Source organism: Melanerpes formicivorus, unplaced genomic scaffold (genome assembly GCF_026170545.1).
Source record: "Melanerpes formicivorus ecotype bairdi unplaced genomic scaffold, bMelFor1.0.p_v2 SCAF_29, whole genome shotgun sequence".
In the NCBI taxonomy this organism is placed as follows: domain Eukaryota; kingdom Metazoa; phylum Chordata; class Aves; order Piciformes; family Picidae; genus Melanerpes; species Melanerpes formicivorus.
Genome location: NW_027142381.1, coordinates 4,874,293 through 4,892,791, shown reverse-complemented (window position 1 = coordinate 4,892,791; position 18,499 = coordinate 4,874,293). Strand labels below are relative to the sequence as shown.

General features: G+C 58.5%; 1 protein-coding gene and 1 long non-coding RNA gene across 7 annotated transcripts; one reads left to right on the top strand and one right to left on the bottom strand.

Annotated features, from left to right (window-relative positions):
* Positions 1 to 756: 756 nt before the first annotated feature.
* Positions 757 to 4,626, bottom strand: LOC137449273 (uncharacterized). 3 transcript variants are annotated; one of them, XR_010989341.1, is made up of 2 exons: positions 4,454 to 4,626; positions 757 to 1,142 (listed from the first exon to the last, which is right to left on the bottom strand). It is a non-coding gene; the product is annotated as an uncharacterized lncRNA (long non-coding RNA). The 3 variants fall into 3 exon arrangements; XR_010989342.1 differs by lacking the exon at positions 4,454 to 4,626 and adding an exon at positions 2,994 to 3,126; XR_010989340.1 differs by lacking the exon at positions 4,454 to 4,626 and adding an exon at positions 1,874 to 2,685.
* Positions 3,852 to 17,852, top strand: WDR81 (WD repeat domain 81). Of its 4 annotated transcripts, none has more exons than XM_068154615.1 (11): positions 3,852 to 4,951; positions 5,897 to 9,469; positions 9,762 to 9,869; positions 9,995 to 10,185; positions 12,539 to 12,729; positions 12,993 to 13,158; positions 13,338 to 13,503; positions 13,779 to 14,477; positions 14,640 to 14,785; positions 14,957 to 15,136; positions 16,055 to 17,852. In XM_068154615.1, the coding sequence occupies exons 2-11, from the start codon at positions 5,908 to 5,910 to the stop codon at positions 16,379 to 16,381; spliced, it is 5,736 nt and encodes a 1,911-aa protein (XP_068010716.1). In that variant the 5' UTR covers positions 3,852 to 4,951; positions 5,897 to 5,907; the 3' UTR covers positions 16,382 to 17,852. The 4 variants fall into 4 exon arrangements, with proteins under 4 accessions (XP_068010716.1, XP_068010715.1, XP_068010717.1 ...); XM_068154614.1 differs by having other exon boundaries at positions 5,900 to 9,469; positions 16,055 to 17,851; XM_068154616.1 differs by having other exon boundaries at positions 5,900 to 9,469; positions 14,960 to 15,136; positions 16,055 to 17,846.
* Positions 17,853 to 18,499: the final 647 nt, after the last annotated feature.

Below are 18,499 nucleotides of genomic sequence, written 5' to 3'. Positions count from 1 at the left end.
CCAAAGCAGCCTGAGAGGTGGTCATCCTGGCAGTCCTGTGTCAGAGGCACCTCCTGGGGTGCAGAGGCTCCCAGGAACCCTTGCTGGGTCCACAGAGACACATTTCACTGTGCACTGAGCCATAGGAGAGCTATACAGCACACAGCAGGGACATCTCCATCTGAGGAGAGAAGCTTCCAAGTCCCTGTCAGGGCAGTCTTCAGCTTCTATCCACCAGGAAGACAGAACTTGGACCAGAGAGGAGCCCAGCAAGGTTCAGCTGGGTCCCTGTCAGCACTGCCAACTCCAAGTATCTGGAATTTGGTGCTTCCCCATTCAGGGGTGCCCAGCTTTGTGGGATGGCAATTCCTGGAACAGATGTCTGGGGCCATGCGTGACTCGGCCCTGAGTCACCAGCTCCCGGCAGCCCAGCCCCACCACGCCAGGCCCTGACCCGCAGCAGGGCAGCGTGGGTGTGGAGCCAGCCCTCTCCTGCAGCTCCTTCCTGCTGCCTGGAGTGTTGCAGGACTAATCCTGCTCCTGAGCACAGCAACTGGGCAGTCTTGCAAGCTACACCCAGTCTCAGGTCACCTCTTCTGCTGGGGACAAACCAAGGGAAACTGAAAAAAACCCAACATTCCACCTGCAGATCCTGGGGTGGCATCATCCAGGGACTAAGTCCCCAGTGCTACAGCTCCTCTCACCCAGCCAAGTCCACAGCCCCCACCATACTCCCACCAGGCAGATCCACAGGTAACAAACATCCCAAAACTGAACTGAGGAACAAAACAGAAAGTTTAATGCCTCTTTTGCTCTTCTCTAATCACCTCTCATGCAGTTCAGTGCCACCCCACGAGCAGGGAGAACCCTGCCAACAGCCCCACAGGCAGGACTACTTGGCAATCCCCCAGCTGAGACTGTCTGGGGGTGGTGAGGAGTCTTCTTCAGCTTGGTTGGGCTCATCTTCAGCCCACAAATCCACAGGATGCTGCAGGCTGGCTCGTTCTGGTCACTTGGTCCAGCTGCCATCCAAGGTCCCGGTGATGAGAGTGGCTACATTCAACAGTTCTTCAACTGGCAGCTTTAGTTACTAGACAAGGACATAAAGCTTGCCACTGAAGAACTGCTGCTGGTTAGCCAGGAGTGAGGCAGCAGGGCAGCACCTGGGAAAGGAACACACACATCAGAGCCAGGGTAGAACCACACCGAGCTGAGACACCACCCACAGCAGCCACCCAGGCAGCAGAGTTGCTCCTCTCCCCCATCCCAGCACCAAGCTGTGATCCATCACCTCATCTTTCCCTCCTAGGAAGCTCCTCTGAGCTGAGATCCCGCAGGATCCTCACCTGGCACAGGGGCTCTAGACGCAGCTCCAACCTCAACTCTCCCCAGCCCTCCCCTCTCCCGAAGCAGGTGGGGTATGTGAGCCCCAGCAGCTGCTGCTGGCCCTAAACCCGCGTGTGACAGGCAGAGACATCAAGGACATCTATAGCAGAAAACAAGGATAAGACAACCTGGTCTGGCAGGGACCAGCGGGGAGGCCACGGCAGGTTACGGCATTCCCTGGCTGCTCACCTCCGGCATCCGCACTGGCAGGGTCCCACCTGGCCAGGGGCCAGCAGCTGTCTGCCGGGGAAGACACTTTGGCAGGCGGCTGAGCCAGGCCAGCACCAGGGGGAATTTTGGGGAACGCAGCCTTCTTCTGTGTCATTTTGTCAGACACCAACCCCAGGGCCTGGTGTGGGATCCCCCTTCTTCCCCCTCCCCCTAGGATAAACCTTCTTTCTTTCTGCAGTCTCTTGGCTGCAGGGATCGACTTCTGGGAACCCCCTGGGGGTCTGGTCCCACCGAGCAGGGCACACAGACGGCCCAGGGAACCTCCCAGTCTGCTCACCAGGGCAGCTGCCCTGCATCATCCTCCTGCCAGCGTCACCTCAAAGGCACTCGAGCTCCCGGCTGGCACCGAGCCTTCTCGGGAGGGGGCTGGGGGGAGGCCGGAGTCCCGGTGGGTGTCGCGGCGGGGGGCTGCGGGGAAGCTGACGGCGCGGGGCCGGTGGCGGCAGCCGGGGAGCAGCAGCAGCAGCGGCGGCGGGGCCTGGCTGGGATGCCGAGCATTCCTGGCGTGCCGGGTACATCTGGTCCGGATTCCAGCGAGCGGGACCCGGCCCTGCTCCACCCCCGCCGGCCCGTGAATCAGCACCCGCCGCTGAGCCACCGGCCCCGTCAACACCGGGGGCCCTGCAGACACCGACAACTAAGAGTGGAAAATCTTGCCCGTAATACGTCTCTTTCCCACCTCTTTTAGGCACCGTCAGAACCCCCCAGGCACTGGGAAAGGCCCCGGTGGGACCTCGCCGCGCTAATAAAACCCGCTGAAGCCCCAGCTGGTGCTTCCCACCCGGTTTAACCGGGTCACCCCCTCCCCCCAACGTCTCCCCTCTCAGTAAAACCAATTCCTCCTTCTCCCCCTAAAGGAGACAGCTTCCCTCCACAGTAACGCTGGTCTCTTCGCTCCCCCCAGGACACCCCACCGATCTCCATGCCCCCTATGCTGCTCGGGATGCTCCGGTCCATGCCCACGACCGGGAGCGGCCTCAGGTCAAAGTCTGCCCAGCCCGGTCTCAGAGTGAAGGTCACCCTCGGGGCGGCCACCGCCCGTCGCGAGGCGGCCTTGGCCACGGCCCCGCCCGCCCCGCCGGGACCCCCTCGAACGGGGACCGCGCCCCGGTCCTAACCCGCCCCCCCCCCCAGCCACCCCCGCTACTCCGCCCCGACGCCACCGGGGGCGAGGCCGCCTGGCTCCGGCAGCGCCCACAGAGCCCCAGGAGTGTCATACAGAGGTAAGTACTCCCCCGACCCCATCACCACCCTATCCCGAGAAAAGGTGACCTTCCCCGCGAGACTATAGGGCGCGGCGGAGCTGTTAAGCCCTTCGACACCCGGTGAGCCGGCGACCCCGTGCAGGGGTTCAGCTGTCCTTAATGCACGCCCCAGCACAGCCCCATCAGACCCACCTGCGCGGCGCAGCCAAACGGCAGCTGGCGGCGGCAGCGCCGCCGGACTACCACCACCACCGACCCGGACCCGGTGCCGCTGCCTCCCCCCGCCGCCGCGCGCGCCGGCTCCCGTCTCGGATCAGCTGGCGGAGTCATGACGCAGCCACCCACCGGCCCCACCCCTGGCCAATCACCTCCCAGCACAGGCAGTGATTGCCCCGCCCCCGCCGAGCCCGCCCTCCGCTAAGATTGCTGCAGTCTCTCACCAATGACCACCAAGCACAGATCGCCGTTCGACCAATGGAAAGGCAAAGCCGGTGCCTTGCCCTGCCCCCTCTGATGGAGGAGCACAGGACCAACCGGCGGTTGCCTAGGAAACAGCTAGGCCCACCCCGCCGCGGGACATGCTGGGAGGTGTAGTGCAGAGTGGCGCTCCCGGCATGCATCGGGTGCTGTGAGTTGGCATTTTCAAGAGGGTGAGGAGGCGGGGGGTCGAGGTGGAGGAAGGCGGCTCTTAACAGGGCCGGCCCTGCTTGTGGGCTCATAGTGAGGCGCGGCGCTGTCGCGGGGCCGCCCTATCCGTCCCCGCCCGCCCGCCCTCGGGCGCCTCCGCCCGCGTCTTTCAGCGCCGGGGCCGATGACACAGCCCCGATTCCGAGAAGTTGCTCTAAGTCGGCAGCCAATCAGAAGTGAGCGCTCGCTGCTCGCACCAATGGGTGGGCGCGGAGGGCGGAGTCACGGGAACTCGGCTGACCCCGATGACTTGGCAGCGCCGCGCGATGACTGGACAACTTCTTTAAAGGGGCTGCGCCTGCCGTGCTCGACCCAGGACGGAGTCCGGGGCACCGCAGGGCAGGGGCAGCCCGGCCGGGCAAACCGGGGACCTGCGGGCAGCCACGGTGCTCCCGCTGCCGTCCCGGGTCCAGCGCGGCGGGCGCAGCCCCTTCAAAGAAGTTGTCCAGGGGCCAAGTCGGTGTTTTGGGGGGGACATGGAGAGTGTCGGCTCTGTGGGATCCCTTTAAGGACGTTTCCTGCCCTTCGCCCTAGTAACAGCTGATTGCAGCAGGCAGGGGGCGGGGAGCCAATGGGCTGCTTCCACGTCCCACCCACGTGACTCCCACGCGCTGTCGCCGCCGCCGCGCCATGCGGCGCGGCCCGGCGGGAGTCTCCTGCACCCTTAAAGGGGCCGAACGGGGTCCGGCCCCAAAGGGTATCTAGGCAGCCTTCTCTGGGGATAACGCCGCGATCACCAGCCCCACGCTGGGCAGCAGAGCCCAGTCGTCACTCAGGCGCTGGCCGCAGGACCCAGCTCGGCTTACAACGACGAAAGCCAGGCAAAACCGGGGCCGCTCCGCCGCGGCCCCCGCAAACTTGCGAGGACTGCGCTGGGTCCCACGGAGAGGAAGGCAGGAGAGCCCCGGGGCAGAAGGGGCGGCCTGGCCCCACTGCCTTGCACCAGCTTGTTCCCCGGCACTCACCTGCTGCCGGTGGGGTCCGCCCGCCGCAGGGACCCCTTTAAGGCTGGCTGCCTCGTCAGCGCGGCTCGCCCGACTCCAGCTGACAGCCCGGAGCGCCTTTGACGTCACGGTGACCTCAGCCAGGCGCGTCATGCCCCACTGTCTGCCCATCTATAGGCACCGCGCCCCGGCCTTGCGCAACAACCTCCCCTCTCCCTTCCTCCCTCGCACGCCGCACGCCCCGGTGGCCGCTGGAGGGAGCCCGGCCCTGCATACCGAGCGGGGCTCCGACCCCTGCTCCCTGCTGGGGCATCCCCTGGGGGCACCGGGCTTAGTGGGGTCTGTGTGTTGTGTCCCATTACTGTACCCCCCCCCCCCACACACACACACTGCACACCCCGCACCCTCCGGGCACATGGCGGCGCGGCGGCCGCATGTGACCGCCGTCACCTGACCAACATGGCCGGGGCCCGCGCCGCCCCCGCCGCCGCCCGCCGCGGCTGAGCCCGCCGCCGCCAGGTAACGCGGGGCGTGGGCCGGGCGCTGCCGGGGCCCTGGGGCGGTGAGGGACCCTTCCCCCCGCGGGGTTGAGGGTGAGGGCCCCCAAGACGAATCCTCGAGCCGGTGGGACTCAACCTGGCTCTTCTCCCCGCGCCCAGCAGCTGGGCCCTGGGGCTTGGTCCCGGTGCCGGGGGCTGCCACTCCGGCCGTGACCTCTGGCTTGGTGCTTGGGAATGATCCTCGGTGATGGGCATGCTCCCTTGGGCATCTCCGGGGGCTGCCTGTGCCCCTGGCCCTGGGATTGTAGGGGTACCTCATATGATCACCTTGCCCATCACTGGGGCTGCGGAGGACACATCATATCGTGTCCCTTGCACCAGCTCTTGGGGCTTCGAAGGCCCCATTATGTCCTCCTCCCTAGCTACAGAGGTCCGATTGTGTACCCCGTACTAGCCCCAGGGCAGTGGAGGTGCCATCATGCCCCTTCTCCCTGATGCTGCAACAGTCCCATTGTGTCCCCTTCCCCAGCATGGTCACATTGTGTCTTCCCACCACCTGCAGCAGTGCTATTATGTTTCTCTCCTTGGCTGTGGAGGTCCTCCAGCCTTGTGGCTGCGGAGTTCCTATCCTCTCCCTTTCCATGGCCCTGTGGCTGTGCAGGCCCCAGGATATCCCCCTTCCTGGCCCCGAGAGCTATCGAGGTCCCACTGTGGCCCCCTTCCTGGATGCAGAGGTTCCCATCTTGTCTTCGCCAACTGTAGCTGGTTCCTTATCACCCTCGCCCCACTCAATACAACAACTTTTGACCAGGCTCCTAAACCCAGTATTTTTTCACCCTGGGGTGATAACGGAGAAGTGAAACTTCCTACTGGTGCCTGTGCAGCCTGGGGATCTGGGGGAGGGCAAGGACGGTGTCACATTCATCTTCTCACTCTTGGACTCTCTGGGCCACTTTTCTTCCAGCAGAAGCCAATATGGATGCCTTCCTCCGGAGTGTGGAGCAGGACCTGAACATTGACCACCGGCAGCTGGCTGCTGCTGCTGAGAGGACCCACGTCACTGCCTTCGTCCCGGTGAAATGGCTGGCGAGCCTCCGAGAGCGCCGGGTGCTGCCCAGCCTGTGCCCACGCCCGGAGGGGCTGAGCGACGTGGAGGTGAGGACATTCCTGCAGCACTCTGTGCAGAAACTGCCCACGGGCTGGACCCGGGTGGAGATCCACGGCTTGCGGAAGGACCGGTTGGCATACCTGCTGCGGGCGCAGCCCCCCACCTCCGAGCAGCATAACGGCAGCCTGGAGACCCTGCACGGCTTCATGCAGAGCGTCGCCTCTCAGAACTACCGGAACCTCTGGTGCCAGGCTCACCGCCTCTATGTGCAGCCCTACCAGCATGCCCACGTGCCGCCCACCCTGCCTGCCCTGGATGTGCTGCGGGCTGCCCTGCAGAAAGCTTATGGCTGCCCTGTCCTTCAGGTGGGCAAGAGCGTGCCCAGTGCTTCCCCTGCCAAGGAAAGCGTGGCAGCCACCAAGGGGGTTCCCTCCTGCCCCAACGTGCTGCAGGCAGAAGCTCTGCTGGAGTCAGCTGACATGCTGTATGTCATCTACCCTTATGTGCAATACTGTTTGCATGACATTGTGACTTTCAGCCCGGCCAAGCTCACCAACAGCCACGCCAAAATCCTCTTCCTCCTCTTCCACGTGCTGCAGGCCATGAGGGCTTGTCACCAGGCGGGTCTGGCTTGTGGTGCCTTCTCCCTTCGGGATGTGGCAGTGGATGAGAAGCTGTGCAGCCGGCTCCGCATCAACTTCAGAGACTATGAGGGACCAAAGAGGGAGGAAGCAAATCTGGAGGCTGGCTTGGAGCCAACGAGTGAGCAAAGCAGTGCTGGCGTGCGAGGGCAGGAGGCAAGGTGCACCGCCTGCCAGAAGGACCTCCGAGACCTGGTGTTGCAGTGGGTGCATGGGCAGGTCAGCAACTTTGACTACCTGATGCGTCTAAACAGTTTGGCTGGGAGGAGAATGGGAGACCCCAATTATCACCCAGTTCTTCCATGGGTGGTGGACTTCACTACCAAAAACGGCAAGTTCAGGGACCTACGGAAATCCAAGTTCCGACTCAACAAGGGAGACAAGCAGCTGGACTTCACCTATGAGATGACCAAACAGGCATTTGTTGCTGGTGGGTCTAGTGGGGAGCAGCTCCATGTCCCCCATCACATCTCTGATGTCCTTTCAGATATCACCTACTACGTGTACACGGCTCGGAGGACACCCAAGGCGGTGCTGTGCTGCCACGTGAGGTCCCAGTGGGAGCCCAACGAGTATCCAGCCAGCATGGAGCGCATGCAGAGCTGGACCCCAGATGAGTGCATCCCGGAGTTCTACACGGATCCCTCCATCTTCCGATCCATTCATCCAGACATGCCCGACCTGGATGTGCCTTCTTGGTGCAGCTCCTACGAAGAGTTCATTGAAGTCCACCGCATGCTGCTCGAGAGCCGGGAGGTGTCTCAGGACCTCCACCACTGGATTGATCTCACTTTTGGGTACAAGCTGCTGGGGAAGGATGCTGTCAAGGAGAAGAATGTCTGCCTTCATCTAGTAGACAACCACACGCATCTGACCACTTACGGGGTCGTGCAGCTCTTTGACCAGCCTCATCCCAGGCGCATGGTGGGACCTGCCTACACCCCTGCTGAAGCTCCAGCCATTGCCCGGCCTCTTCTCCAGAACATCCGGGAGACTGTCTTCGTGGAGGATATCCAAGGGCAGGTGATAGATGCAGTTAATGGTTTGGTCCTGGAGGCTACCCCCAGTGAAACCACCTGGTCTGGGGAGAAACCCATGGCTGGTGAGGATGATTTAGAGCAAGGCACAGAAGCCCTGGATTCAATTTCTGCTAGCAGTAGAGCTGCTGACCAGCCCTGTGCCACTGTGCCTTCAGCACAGCCCTCCTCCACCCTCCCTGCTTATGCTGCCGAAGGTAAAACCTCAGGTGTCCGACCTCTCCGTCGGAGCAAGCCAAGTGCTGTGGATCAGGCTGACATGAAAATCACTCTTCCTGAAGGCTTCAATCCACTGCAGGCCCTGGAAGAACTGGAGAAACTGGACAATTTCTTGGTAAAAGGCCTAAGCAGTGAAATGCAGCTACTGGAGCAGCCATGGGAAGAGTCACCCCTGGGTATCTCAGACCTCTTCCAGAGGGACATGCAAGCTTTGGGCATTCTGATAGCTGAGATTGTATTTGCACCGAGGATTCGTCCTTCCAAGCCTGACGCATCCCTGTTGGAGCGGTTCCTGATGGTGCGCAATCTGTGTCGCTACTATCCCAAGGAGATCCCAGCCCCACTCCAGCATGTGCTGCAGGTCCTGCTGCAGCTGAGAGTGCCAGTGGAGAAGCTTCTGAAGCCCAGGCTGGGCAAGGGCACAGTGCAGTTATTTGAATACAAACCCATCTCCCAGGGCCTCCCCCCACCCTGTCCCACACAGCTCCTCAGTCCCTTCAGCTCTATCATTCCCTTCCCCACATACTTCCCAGCGCTGCACAAATTCATTTTCACCTACCAGGCAAAGAAGATCGAGGATGAAGGCCAGGGCCGGGAACTTGTCTTCCAGCTGTGGCAGCAGCTTGAGGGGATCCTTTCTGAAATCACTCCTGAAGGTTTGGAGATTCTTCTGCCCTTCATATTGTCTCTGATGTCTGAGGAGAACACGGCTGTCTACGCAGCATGGTATCTCTTTGAACCCATTGCTAAATCCCTAGGTCCAAAGAATGCCAATAAGTACTTGCTCAAGCCATTGATTGGAGCCTATGAGACCCCCTGCTACCGCCATGGCAGGTTCTACCTCTACACAGACTGCTTTGTGGCCCAGCTGATCGTGCGCTTGGGGCTGCAGTCCTTCCTCCTGAACCTGCTGCCACACATCCTGCAGATTCTTGTTGGCATCGAGAGCTCGCGGGAGGAGAGCAAATCCCTCCTTGGCACGGCTGAAGATGATGAAAGTGGAGGGCAAAGCCCTGTGTCGTGTGTGTTTGGGGAGGAGATCAAAATGGATGTGGAGCACAGCTCTGCTGCTCTTGACCTCCTTGACTACACCTCTGGTGTCAGCTTCCACGACCAAGCCTTCCTGCCTGAGAGCGAGGACTTCCAGAGTGGCCTCTATGTCGGGGAGTCCCTGCAGCCTCAGGAGCAGGAATCGCTCAGCCTTGGGAGGCTGAGTGACAAGAGCAGTGCCAGTGAAGTGTCCCTGGGAGAGGACAGACCTGTGGATGGGGACTCTCAGAAGGACAAGAGCAGCTTGAAGTCGATGGACAGCAGCCAGGACCTGAAACAGAGTGAGGACTCTGAGGAGGAGGAAGAGGAGCATGAGGAAGAGGAGCATGATGATGCTGCAGTTGTTGCAGAGCTGGCAGTGGCTGTGGATGCTGGTGCCTCTGTGGATGTCACCCTGGCTGACGACAGCAGTGAGCCAGAGGATGGAGAGGGAGAGGAGCTGCCAGATCACTGCGATGACAAAGAGCAGACAATACTCCTGGGTAAGACCCTGCTGGCATTGAGCCTTTCTGCTGAGCATGGCAAACACTCCGTGAAAAGCAGTGAGGGGAAAAGGGACAAGAAGCGAGTGCAGATTTGGGGGTGCCCACGGTCCCAGCTTGGGGACAGCAACAAGACCAGTGTAAGAGGCCAGGAGGCCAGGCCTCTACTGAAGTGTATAGATCTGAGACCTGGTAAGCTGCTGGTGGGGCAGGCAGGGTCTGGGCAGCAGCAGGGTGATAGCTAATCTGCGCCGTGCCGGGCTCTGTCCTTGCAGCTGGTTTTGTTTTGCAGACACAGCCTGTAAGATGGTGAGGTGGCTCTCAGCCAAGCTGGGCCCTACCGTTACATCCCGCTTCATCGCCAGGAACCTGCTCCGTCTGCTCACCTCCTGCTACGTTGGTAATGTCTGCTCCTCCTTGGACCCCAGGGTCCCAGGGTGGGCTGTGCCCCAGACTGCTCTGCTGGGTGCCTGGTGGCTTGGGTTTAGCCCTGCTGCTTCAGCTCATGATGTTGTCTCTGGGCAGGCCCTACCAGGCAGCAGTTTGTACCGAGCAATGATGAGAACAGTCCCCTGAGTACAGGAAATATCTACCAGAAGCGGCCGGTGCTGGGAGATCAGGTGTCCAAGCCTGTGCTGGCCTGCCTGCTGCATGTGGCATACCTGTATGGAGAGCCTGTCCTCACCTACCAGTACCTGCCCTACATCAGCTACCTGGTTTGTATTTATTGCCTTTTCTCCTCTTCTTGTGTGTGCTGGGGGTGGCAGCTCTGTCCAGGCACAGGAGGAGGATCACCGAATGTTAGGGGCTGGAAGGGACCTTGAAAGATCATCTAGTCCAAAGCCCCTGCCAGAGCAGGATCACCTAGAGCGGATCACATAGGAATGCATCCAGGCAGGTCTTGAATATCTCCAAAGAGGGAGACTCCACAACCACCCTGGGCAGCCTGGTCCAGGATGCACAGTAAATAGCCCAGCCTCACCAGGAGAGCCTCCTGCATCAAAATTTGTGCTTGGCTGAGCTCCATTTGGGCCAGTGTGGGCCGAGCAGCTTTGGCTGCATTGGTTCTCTGGAGGGGCTGTGCTGATGCAGCCAGAAGTGGCACCTTCAGGGCTCTCATGAGCTCCAGCCTGCTCCCAGCGAAGCACGCAGCTGCATTGGTGGGCTTTGCTCTGTAGCAAGCCTTGGCCACCGTGGATCTGCGTGGGGCTGCTGCAGCTCCTCCTGCACCATTTCAGCTGGGGGTTTTCCCTGTCAGAGCTATCACTGGTGTGGGTGAAAGCAGACAAAAAGCTTTTCTTTTGCTTTGCTGGGCAAGTGTGCTGAAAGAGAGCTGGCATCAGGGTGGGATTGTGATAATGGGCAGGTGGAGCAGCTTGGGCTGCTGGGGCACTGCTGGAGCAAGGGTTTTTGAGAGGTCTGTGTGGGTAGATAGGGGATGAATTAGGGAGAGGCTGAAGTTGTGGGTTTTTTTTTCAACTGTATACAACCTGACCAGGCTTACAAACTTCTCAGCTTGAAATTCATGGCTGAATAGCAAGAAGAAAACGTGTGTGATGCAGCTTGGTGGAGAAAACAGGTTTTCATGTGTATAGAAAAGAAAACCCCAACCAAACCCAAGGTTTTGAATGTTTAAAACAGACTTCTTCTTTCTTTTTTTTTCAGTGGCTGCACACACTTGGGCTATGGATTCCTGGTTAAATGGAAAACTTCAATAGCTTTTTTCTCCCCTTTTTTGATAATTTAGACCTAGAGGAAAAGAGGCCACAGCTGTTCATTTAAAGAAAACAAAAAGGCATTGTCAGTTTTTCCAGCCTTGAAGGGGGAGATTTGGTGTGGGTTTTTTTTTTCAGGGGGAAAATTCTCCACCCAGTTGCAATCATAGCTCCAGCTGTTCTGCTTTGCTTTACTAAACTCACTGCTTGGGGGTGCTGGGAGGGGGGGGGGGGGGGGGTATTAATACCCCTGTGACCAGCATCTGGCAGCCTGATACTAAAAGCAGTGAAACTCGCAGGTCACAGATAGGATAAAGTCAATCCTTCCTGCAGGATTTGGCAGAGTGGGTATTGAGTGAGAGGAAGAGCCTCTGTGATGAGCTGGAAGATGGCAGGTGTACAAGAAATAATAGCAGAGACTGGGAATTGTTTGTGGGTTTTATTGGCTCTCTTTTCCCTGGGTGTCTGATTTGTCTGGGAGTTAGGAAATAGGACAATCTAGAAAGGAATCTTTGAGCGTTGCTGCTGATCTTGTTAACTCTTTGGCTTTGCTCTAACCAGCTTTGGAGCACTGTCAGCAAGAAAAGGATGTGCCTCATGCTGTTATTAGCTGCTGGATTTCTAGAAGTCAGCAGCAGGTTTGCTCATCATTTGTGCTTGGATGTTTATTAAGCTGGGAAGAGGGGAGATTGAAAGTGGATATTAAGAAGAAATGCTTTACAGTGAGAGTGGTGAGACACTGGAAAAGGTTGCACAGGGAGGTTGTGGATGCCCCCTCTCTAGAGGTGTGCAAGGCCAGGTTGGATGGGGCCTTGAGCAACCTGGGCTGGTGGAAGCTTTCCTGGAACATGTCCCTGCCTGTGGCAGGGCGTTGGGACTAGATGATCTCTAAGGTTCCTTCTAACCCAAACCATTCTGTGATTCTATTTCATGCAAGGGCTGTTCCCCTGCAGTATGTGCATCCAGGCTCAGTGTGGCATGGGATGAAGACCCTGATTCTTGCTTTTAGTGCCCTGTGTAATAGGTTTTCCCTCTTCCTGGCCTGGCAAATTATGCTTGGAGATATCCAGGCTGGTGATGGTCTGAGCCAGTCTGAGGTTGTCTCTCTCCCCTCATGAGTCTTTCCAGCTGTGGAAGCGTCCTGCAGGGAAATGCTCTCCAAAGGGTGCCTGTGAGCTTGGGGATGTGGTACCCCACTTTCAGGCTCACCCCTTGAGCACAAGACAGCAGTCACTATCGAGACTGAGCACTCAAGTTGGTCCTGCCGGGGCTGTGACCAGCACTACCATGCTGGGTTTTGAGGCTGAGCTTGATGGTGTGCTGCTGGGGTGGCACTGAAGGACTCCTCTTGCAGGTGGCACCCAGCAGTGGGGCCGGTGGGGGCCGGCTGAACAGCCGGAAGGAGGCAGGGCTCCTGGCTGCTGTGACCCTGACTCAGAAGATGGTGGTGTGTCTCTCTGATGCCACACTGATGGACATACTCCCCAAGATCAGCCAAGAGGTGCTGCTCCCAGTGCTGGGCTTCCTCACTTCGCCGACCATCGGGTGAGTGTCGCAGCGTGCTGTGCCTGCAGCGGGGACTGGCTCACCCAGGGATTTGGAAATGGTTCTGTGAGGGCCTTAATGCTCCTGGGGTTGTGGGGCTGCTCTTGCCTTCATGTGCACCTCCTTGCCCTGGTACACAGCATGCACATAGAGCATGTGGTGTGGGAGAGCTTCTGATGACACAGACAAGGCAGGAAGCACGAAGCAGAGGAGGGGAAAAAGGGATCTGTGGAGGGCAAGCTGGTAATGGTTGTCCTCTCCAGTTTCCCCAGTGGTGCCCAGGCCCGTACTGTCCTCTGTGTTAAGACAATCAGCCTGATTGCCTTGATCTGCCTGCGGATTGGGCAGGAGATGGTGCAGCAGCATTTGAGCGACACGGTGAGAAACTTCTTCGGGGCCTTCTCACTGCTGCAGGAGCTGCAAGACCAGGTCAGTGATGTGGTCCTCCTGCCATCCCCCAGTACCCAGCTGCATGAATGTGGTGGGCATGGCATACCTGCATACACCAGTACTGGTGTCAGCAGCAGCCAGCCTAGGCTGTGTTTGTGTAATGAATGATGTGGTGAGGGCATCTGATCTTCAGCATCTTCCTGTTTGCTCTTGTCCAGGGCTTGACAGCAGAGACACTGAGCACCTCTGAGGTGCCGCTGATGGAGGTGCCCCTTTCAGATGGGAAGCTGCTGGCCCTGGATCCATCCATGCTGATGGAGTTACAGAAGGTGTTTAACCCTGAGATGGCCTACATCACCTACATCCCCTTTTCCTGCTTGCTAGGTATGGCTTGGCCACCATCTCCTAGGATTTGTGAGAGCTCCATGCTTTCCACACACATCCTGGACCTGAACTCAGGAGGAGTTAGAGGGCATGCTGGGGGAACCCCACAGCTTGGTCTGCTTGTTGGGTCAAGAGCCCATTGGGCTTCAGGCTGCTTTGGCTGGAAGCAGCTTGTGGCTGGCTTGTGAGGGATGTTGTGTTCTCAGCTGACCCTTGATGGTGGAGGGTGGTGGTGGGGAAATTCCTTGCCTTGAAGCCATCTTCTCTTTCTTCAGGTGACGTTATCCGGACGGTTGTGCCCAACCACTCGCTGGTTGAGAAGTTGGCCAGCCTCTACCTGGAGAATGTGAACCCCAAGAGCCTGCAGGCCGTTAGCCTGGAGCAGACAGCAAGTGCAGCGTGCTCAGACCAAGATATGCGAGGGACTGAGCCCTTCTCTAGCCCCCAGGAGGACAGTCACTCCGGCACTTTTGGGAGCGTGCTGGTGGGGAACCGCATCCAGGTCCCTGTGGACACGCAACGTGAGGGCCTTGGCTTACTTCGCCTCAGTGCTGGCACTGATGGCTTTATCCCCAGCTCATCCAGCGAGGAGAACACCCTGAAGCAGGACCTCCCTCGCAGCACCCACATGTTGTGTGGGAACTGGCTGGCCTACTGGCAGTATGAGATCGGGGTGAGCCAGCACGACCCCCGCTTCCACTTCCACCAGATCAAGCTGCAGAGTTTCTCAGGGCATTCGGGGGCCATCAAGTGTGTGGCACCACTGGGCAGCGAGGACTTCTTCCTCAGTGGCAGCAAGGACAAAACCGTCCGGCTCTGGCCCCTGTACAACTACGGGGACGGCACGGGCGAGGTGCCCCCGCGCTTCACCTACGCCGAGCACAAGAAGTCTGTTTTCTACGTCGGCCAGCTGGAGGCACCGCAGCACGTGGTGAGCTGTGATGGGACTGTGCACATCTGGGACCAGTTCACGGGTAAGAGGGACAAGGGTGAGGGCTGCCTCCAGTCTCTAAAGACAGAGAGAGGCCATACTGAGTTTTGATGGCCCCTGTTAAACAACCAGTGCAGGACTGGAGGTTTGCTGCCTACCTTCTCTCTACACCTCCAGCTGTAACCTCTCTGTCACGCTTTCACAGGCAAACTCCTCCGCACTTTCGATGAACTAGACAGCAAAGTCCCCATCACAGCTGTGGCCACCATGCCACCTCCCTACCACAGCATCTCAGTGGCCAGTGCAGACTCTGTGCTGCGGTTCATTGATCACAGGAAGCCGGGACTACAGGTAGGGAGTCCAGAGCTCTGTGAGCCACCCTCCTCCGCCCCTGTGGTCCGTGCTGTGATCGTGGCTGTCCCAAAGCCAGCTCTGCTGACTCCATGAAAGCCAGCTGGGCCTTGTGCCCTGAACGCTGGGTGCCCTAGGCCTTTGTGGCCACAGAGCTGGTCTGTCTTGCAGCAGGAGTTCCGGCTGGGCAGCGGGGTGAGCGCGGGGCTGATCCGCTGCCTGGCCGTCAGCCCCAGCGGGCGCAGCGTCGTCGCCGGCTTCTCCTCTGGCTTCATCGTGCTGCTGGACACCAGGACAGGACTCATCATGCGGGGGTGGCCTGCCCATGAGGGGGACATCCTGCAGATCAAGGTGAGAGGTTCAGCTGGGATCAGGCTGCTCCGTTTCTGAAGTTGTGTTGAGCATCCTCCCTCCTTCTGGCACGTGCTGCTCGGCAGGGTTTGTCTGCTCCGTCCTCTGGGCCTTCGTCCATCTCCTGCTGTGTCCCTAAGAGGCTGCTTAAGCTGTCCTGCCCCATGGTTAGTGCTGTGGGTGACTGTTTTGGTCCAGCCTGTGCTGAATAGAGATCAGCCCTCCCAGATGTCAGTCCCTGCTGAGCTGCTCTGCGGCAGGGGCACGGAGGAGACACATCTCCTGCGAGGCAGTGGATGTGTCACTTTCTCCACAGGGCTCCCAGCCCCTCTGGGAGAGTGTCACTCTAATGAGTAACTCTTGTCCATATTTACCCTCAGGGAGCAGCGTTGGAGCTCCAATGTCCTCGACCCAAACGCAGGTTAAACAAAGTTCAGTGGTGTGGGTTGTTTACCCTCTCACTGCCTCTGCTAATAAGCACCTCCAGGCTCCTACCCTCAGCAGTGTGTTCTGCTGTCAGAGAGCCTCCCAATTCCTCTTCCTGAGAAGGAAAATAATCTGGCAGCTGGAGAGGGAGACTGCATGATGATCTCCTTACCCACTGCAGTAGTAACAGATGATAAATCAGTTGTGCTGAGTATCAGGAGGTTGGTGAGACGAGGCACAGCCCATCTCTTGGATGATAGTGCTAGAGAAGGTTGCCAGCTACCAGAGAGTTCTATAGCTTCCAGTGTCCACCTGGATGCTTTGTTACTGCTACTCAGTACCATCAGCTGCCTGGAAACAGCTGGGACTGTCCCAAGGCATTGGACTGGGACTGTTGGATTGTTGGCAGTTACCTGCTGATTCCATTTGCAGGGTGGGCCTGGGAAGTTGCCCTGCAGCAGTGTTGGCTCACTGGCCTTTCCTCTCCTGCAGGCTGCAGAGGGCAACGTGCTAATCAGCTCCTCTTCAGACCATTCCCTGACTGTCTGGAAGGAACTGGAGCAGAAACCTTTGCACCATTACAAGTCTGCATCTGAACCCATCCACGCCTTCGACCTCTATGGCAACGAAGTGGTCACTGGCACTGTGGCCAACAAGATTGGTGTCTACTCCATGCTGGAGTCCTCAGCTCTGCCCATCAGCACAACCAAACTGAGCTCAGAGAACTTCCGGGGTACGCTGACCAGCCTGGCAGTGCTGCCCACGAAATGCCATCTCCTGCTGGGCTCAGACAACGGAGTCATTCGCCTCCTGGCTTAGTCACCCCCGGCCCCAGGAGCTGGTGGTAGAGCTGAAAGCCGGCAGCAGCACTTGTGGAGGAGGCAGAGTTAGATGTTTCTGAGCAGAGGATGCAGGGAGGAGGTGCACTTCATGGTGAGCACTTGGTAAAGCATCTCTAACCTCTTTCTGTGTCTTTAAAAAGAAAAAAAGCCATAACTGAGAAACCTCCACTGCTGCTGGGAGAAACACTGGGCATTGTAGGTCACTGTCACCCCTGCAGAGAGGCCTGGAGCTTTCCCTACCGTCTGTGCCTGATCCCCAGGGGACTGTGAGCTGCCCTCCAGAGTAATATGGACCACAGGTATCCTTCCTCCTTCAGCTGAGGGGCAAGAGGTGCCCCTTGAGAAGAACACAACAGTATAGCTACTGCCACCTGCACATACCCTTCACTTCCACTCCTGAACCACTGAACAGTCTTACTAGGATAGCATAGGATGGGCCAGGGAACTGCTGCCTTTGGAGCTGTGTGGTGCCAGACATCTCCTCCTCCTGTGCTCTGTCTTCAAAGAGCAGAGAATGTTCTCTGTTAGCTCTAGGTTCTGCTGGCTGAGTGAGCCGGTATGGGAGGAGGAGAGGTTAAGCAGAGCACTTCTGCTGCCTTACTGGCTCCAGGGCAAAGACTGGAATGGAGGTCAGCCAAGGCACAAACCCCATCTGCTCCACCAGTTCATTTAGGAATGGGCTGCTGCAGAGGGACAGTTTGGGAAGGGAATGTGATCCTCTAGGGAGCCCAGAACTAGATGCTTCCATGAGGAGTTTGACGTCTAGAGCACTAGGGTAGGGATGGACTGTTGTTACTGGTTCCTGCCCCAGCAGCACTGCATGCTGTGATGCAGGGGTGAGGAATGCCCTTTTTTGCCATGCACTGGCAGTGTTTCTCAAGAAGTCCTCCTACTCCTCCCCCTTGTCCTGGTCAGACTCCTGGGGAAGACAGGACAGCAAAAAGGTGCTCAGTTTTGTCCCCTCCTGCCCTCGTAGGGTGACAGCTGGGACAGTCGGGAAGCGCGATCCATCATGGTCTCCTGTCCCCTTTGGAACAGCACCATCTGTTCCAGCCCCAAAGGTGAGGATTGTGTTCTTTGACCTAGCAGCAGGAGCAGTTGCCTCACTTCTATTGCAGCCTTTTTCCCATCCATCCTGCAGCCTAATCAGAGCCAGTATCAGGGGAGCGGGAAGCTCTTATCTTGGGCAGAGGAGGAGCCTTCTGTGAGTTGTCCTGGGAGGGGAATGGGCTTTCATCCAGCTGCTGCTTCATCTGAGCCACCTGCAGCTGGGAAGGCTGCCCTCTGCTTCCAGGGAGGATGGGGAGGTGAGCAGTTGGCCCTTGCTATCCTTCCCTACCCAAGGGGAGCTCTCAGCCCCGTGTTGCCTATTAACCATTTGCAATAGATGTAAATATTTACTTCTAATAAACTCTTTGAAAGAGATGCAGAGATGAGTGTGTGGAGAAGCTGTGGGCTGGATGGGGCCCCTGGGTGGTGCAGGGCTGGCTGTGGCTCTGCATTCAGCCCCCTCTTGTGTTCCTGGCTGAGCTGGAGGAGGGATGCTGGGAAGATGCTGTGCGTGTACAGTGGGACTCTGCTGCACAGGGCCTTGGATCTGCTTTCTAAGGGGAGATAGCTCCCCATGATACAGCAGCATGTCCCGAAGCAGATCCTGGTTGCAGAGCTCAGACCTTTCTCTACTCCATTGTCTGGGGTGAGTTTGAGAACCAAGAGCTGCTGCAAGGGATGGACGACTTGAAGTGCTGCAGTCCTGCAGACCCTTGACAATTCCCCACTGCTCCTGGGCACTGAGGACATGCACAGAGCAGGGAAGGGTCACTGCTCCTTGGCACTGAGGACATGGACAGAGCAGGGAAGGGTGCCCCTTGTTTGTGCATGACACACAACCACACAGGACAGGACTGCTGGAGTTCTGCCCTTCCCTGAGACTCTTCCTCTGTGCCACAGCAGTATCCATGCCACGGAGCCCAGCACTGGGGCCAACCCCCACTGCAGAGCTCTGGTGTGTGCTGTGCCCCCAGGGAGGTACCAGCTGCTCTTGGCTCAGCCCAGCCTGAGCATCACTGCCTCTTGCTTGGGTACATGGCCCCAG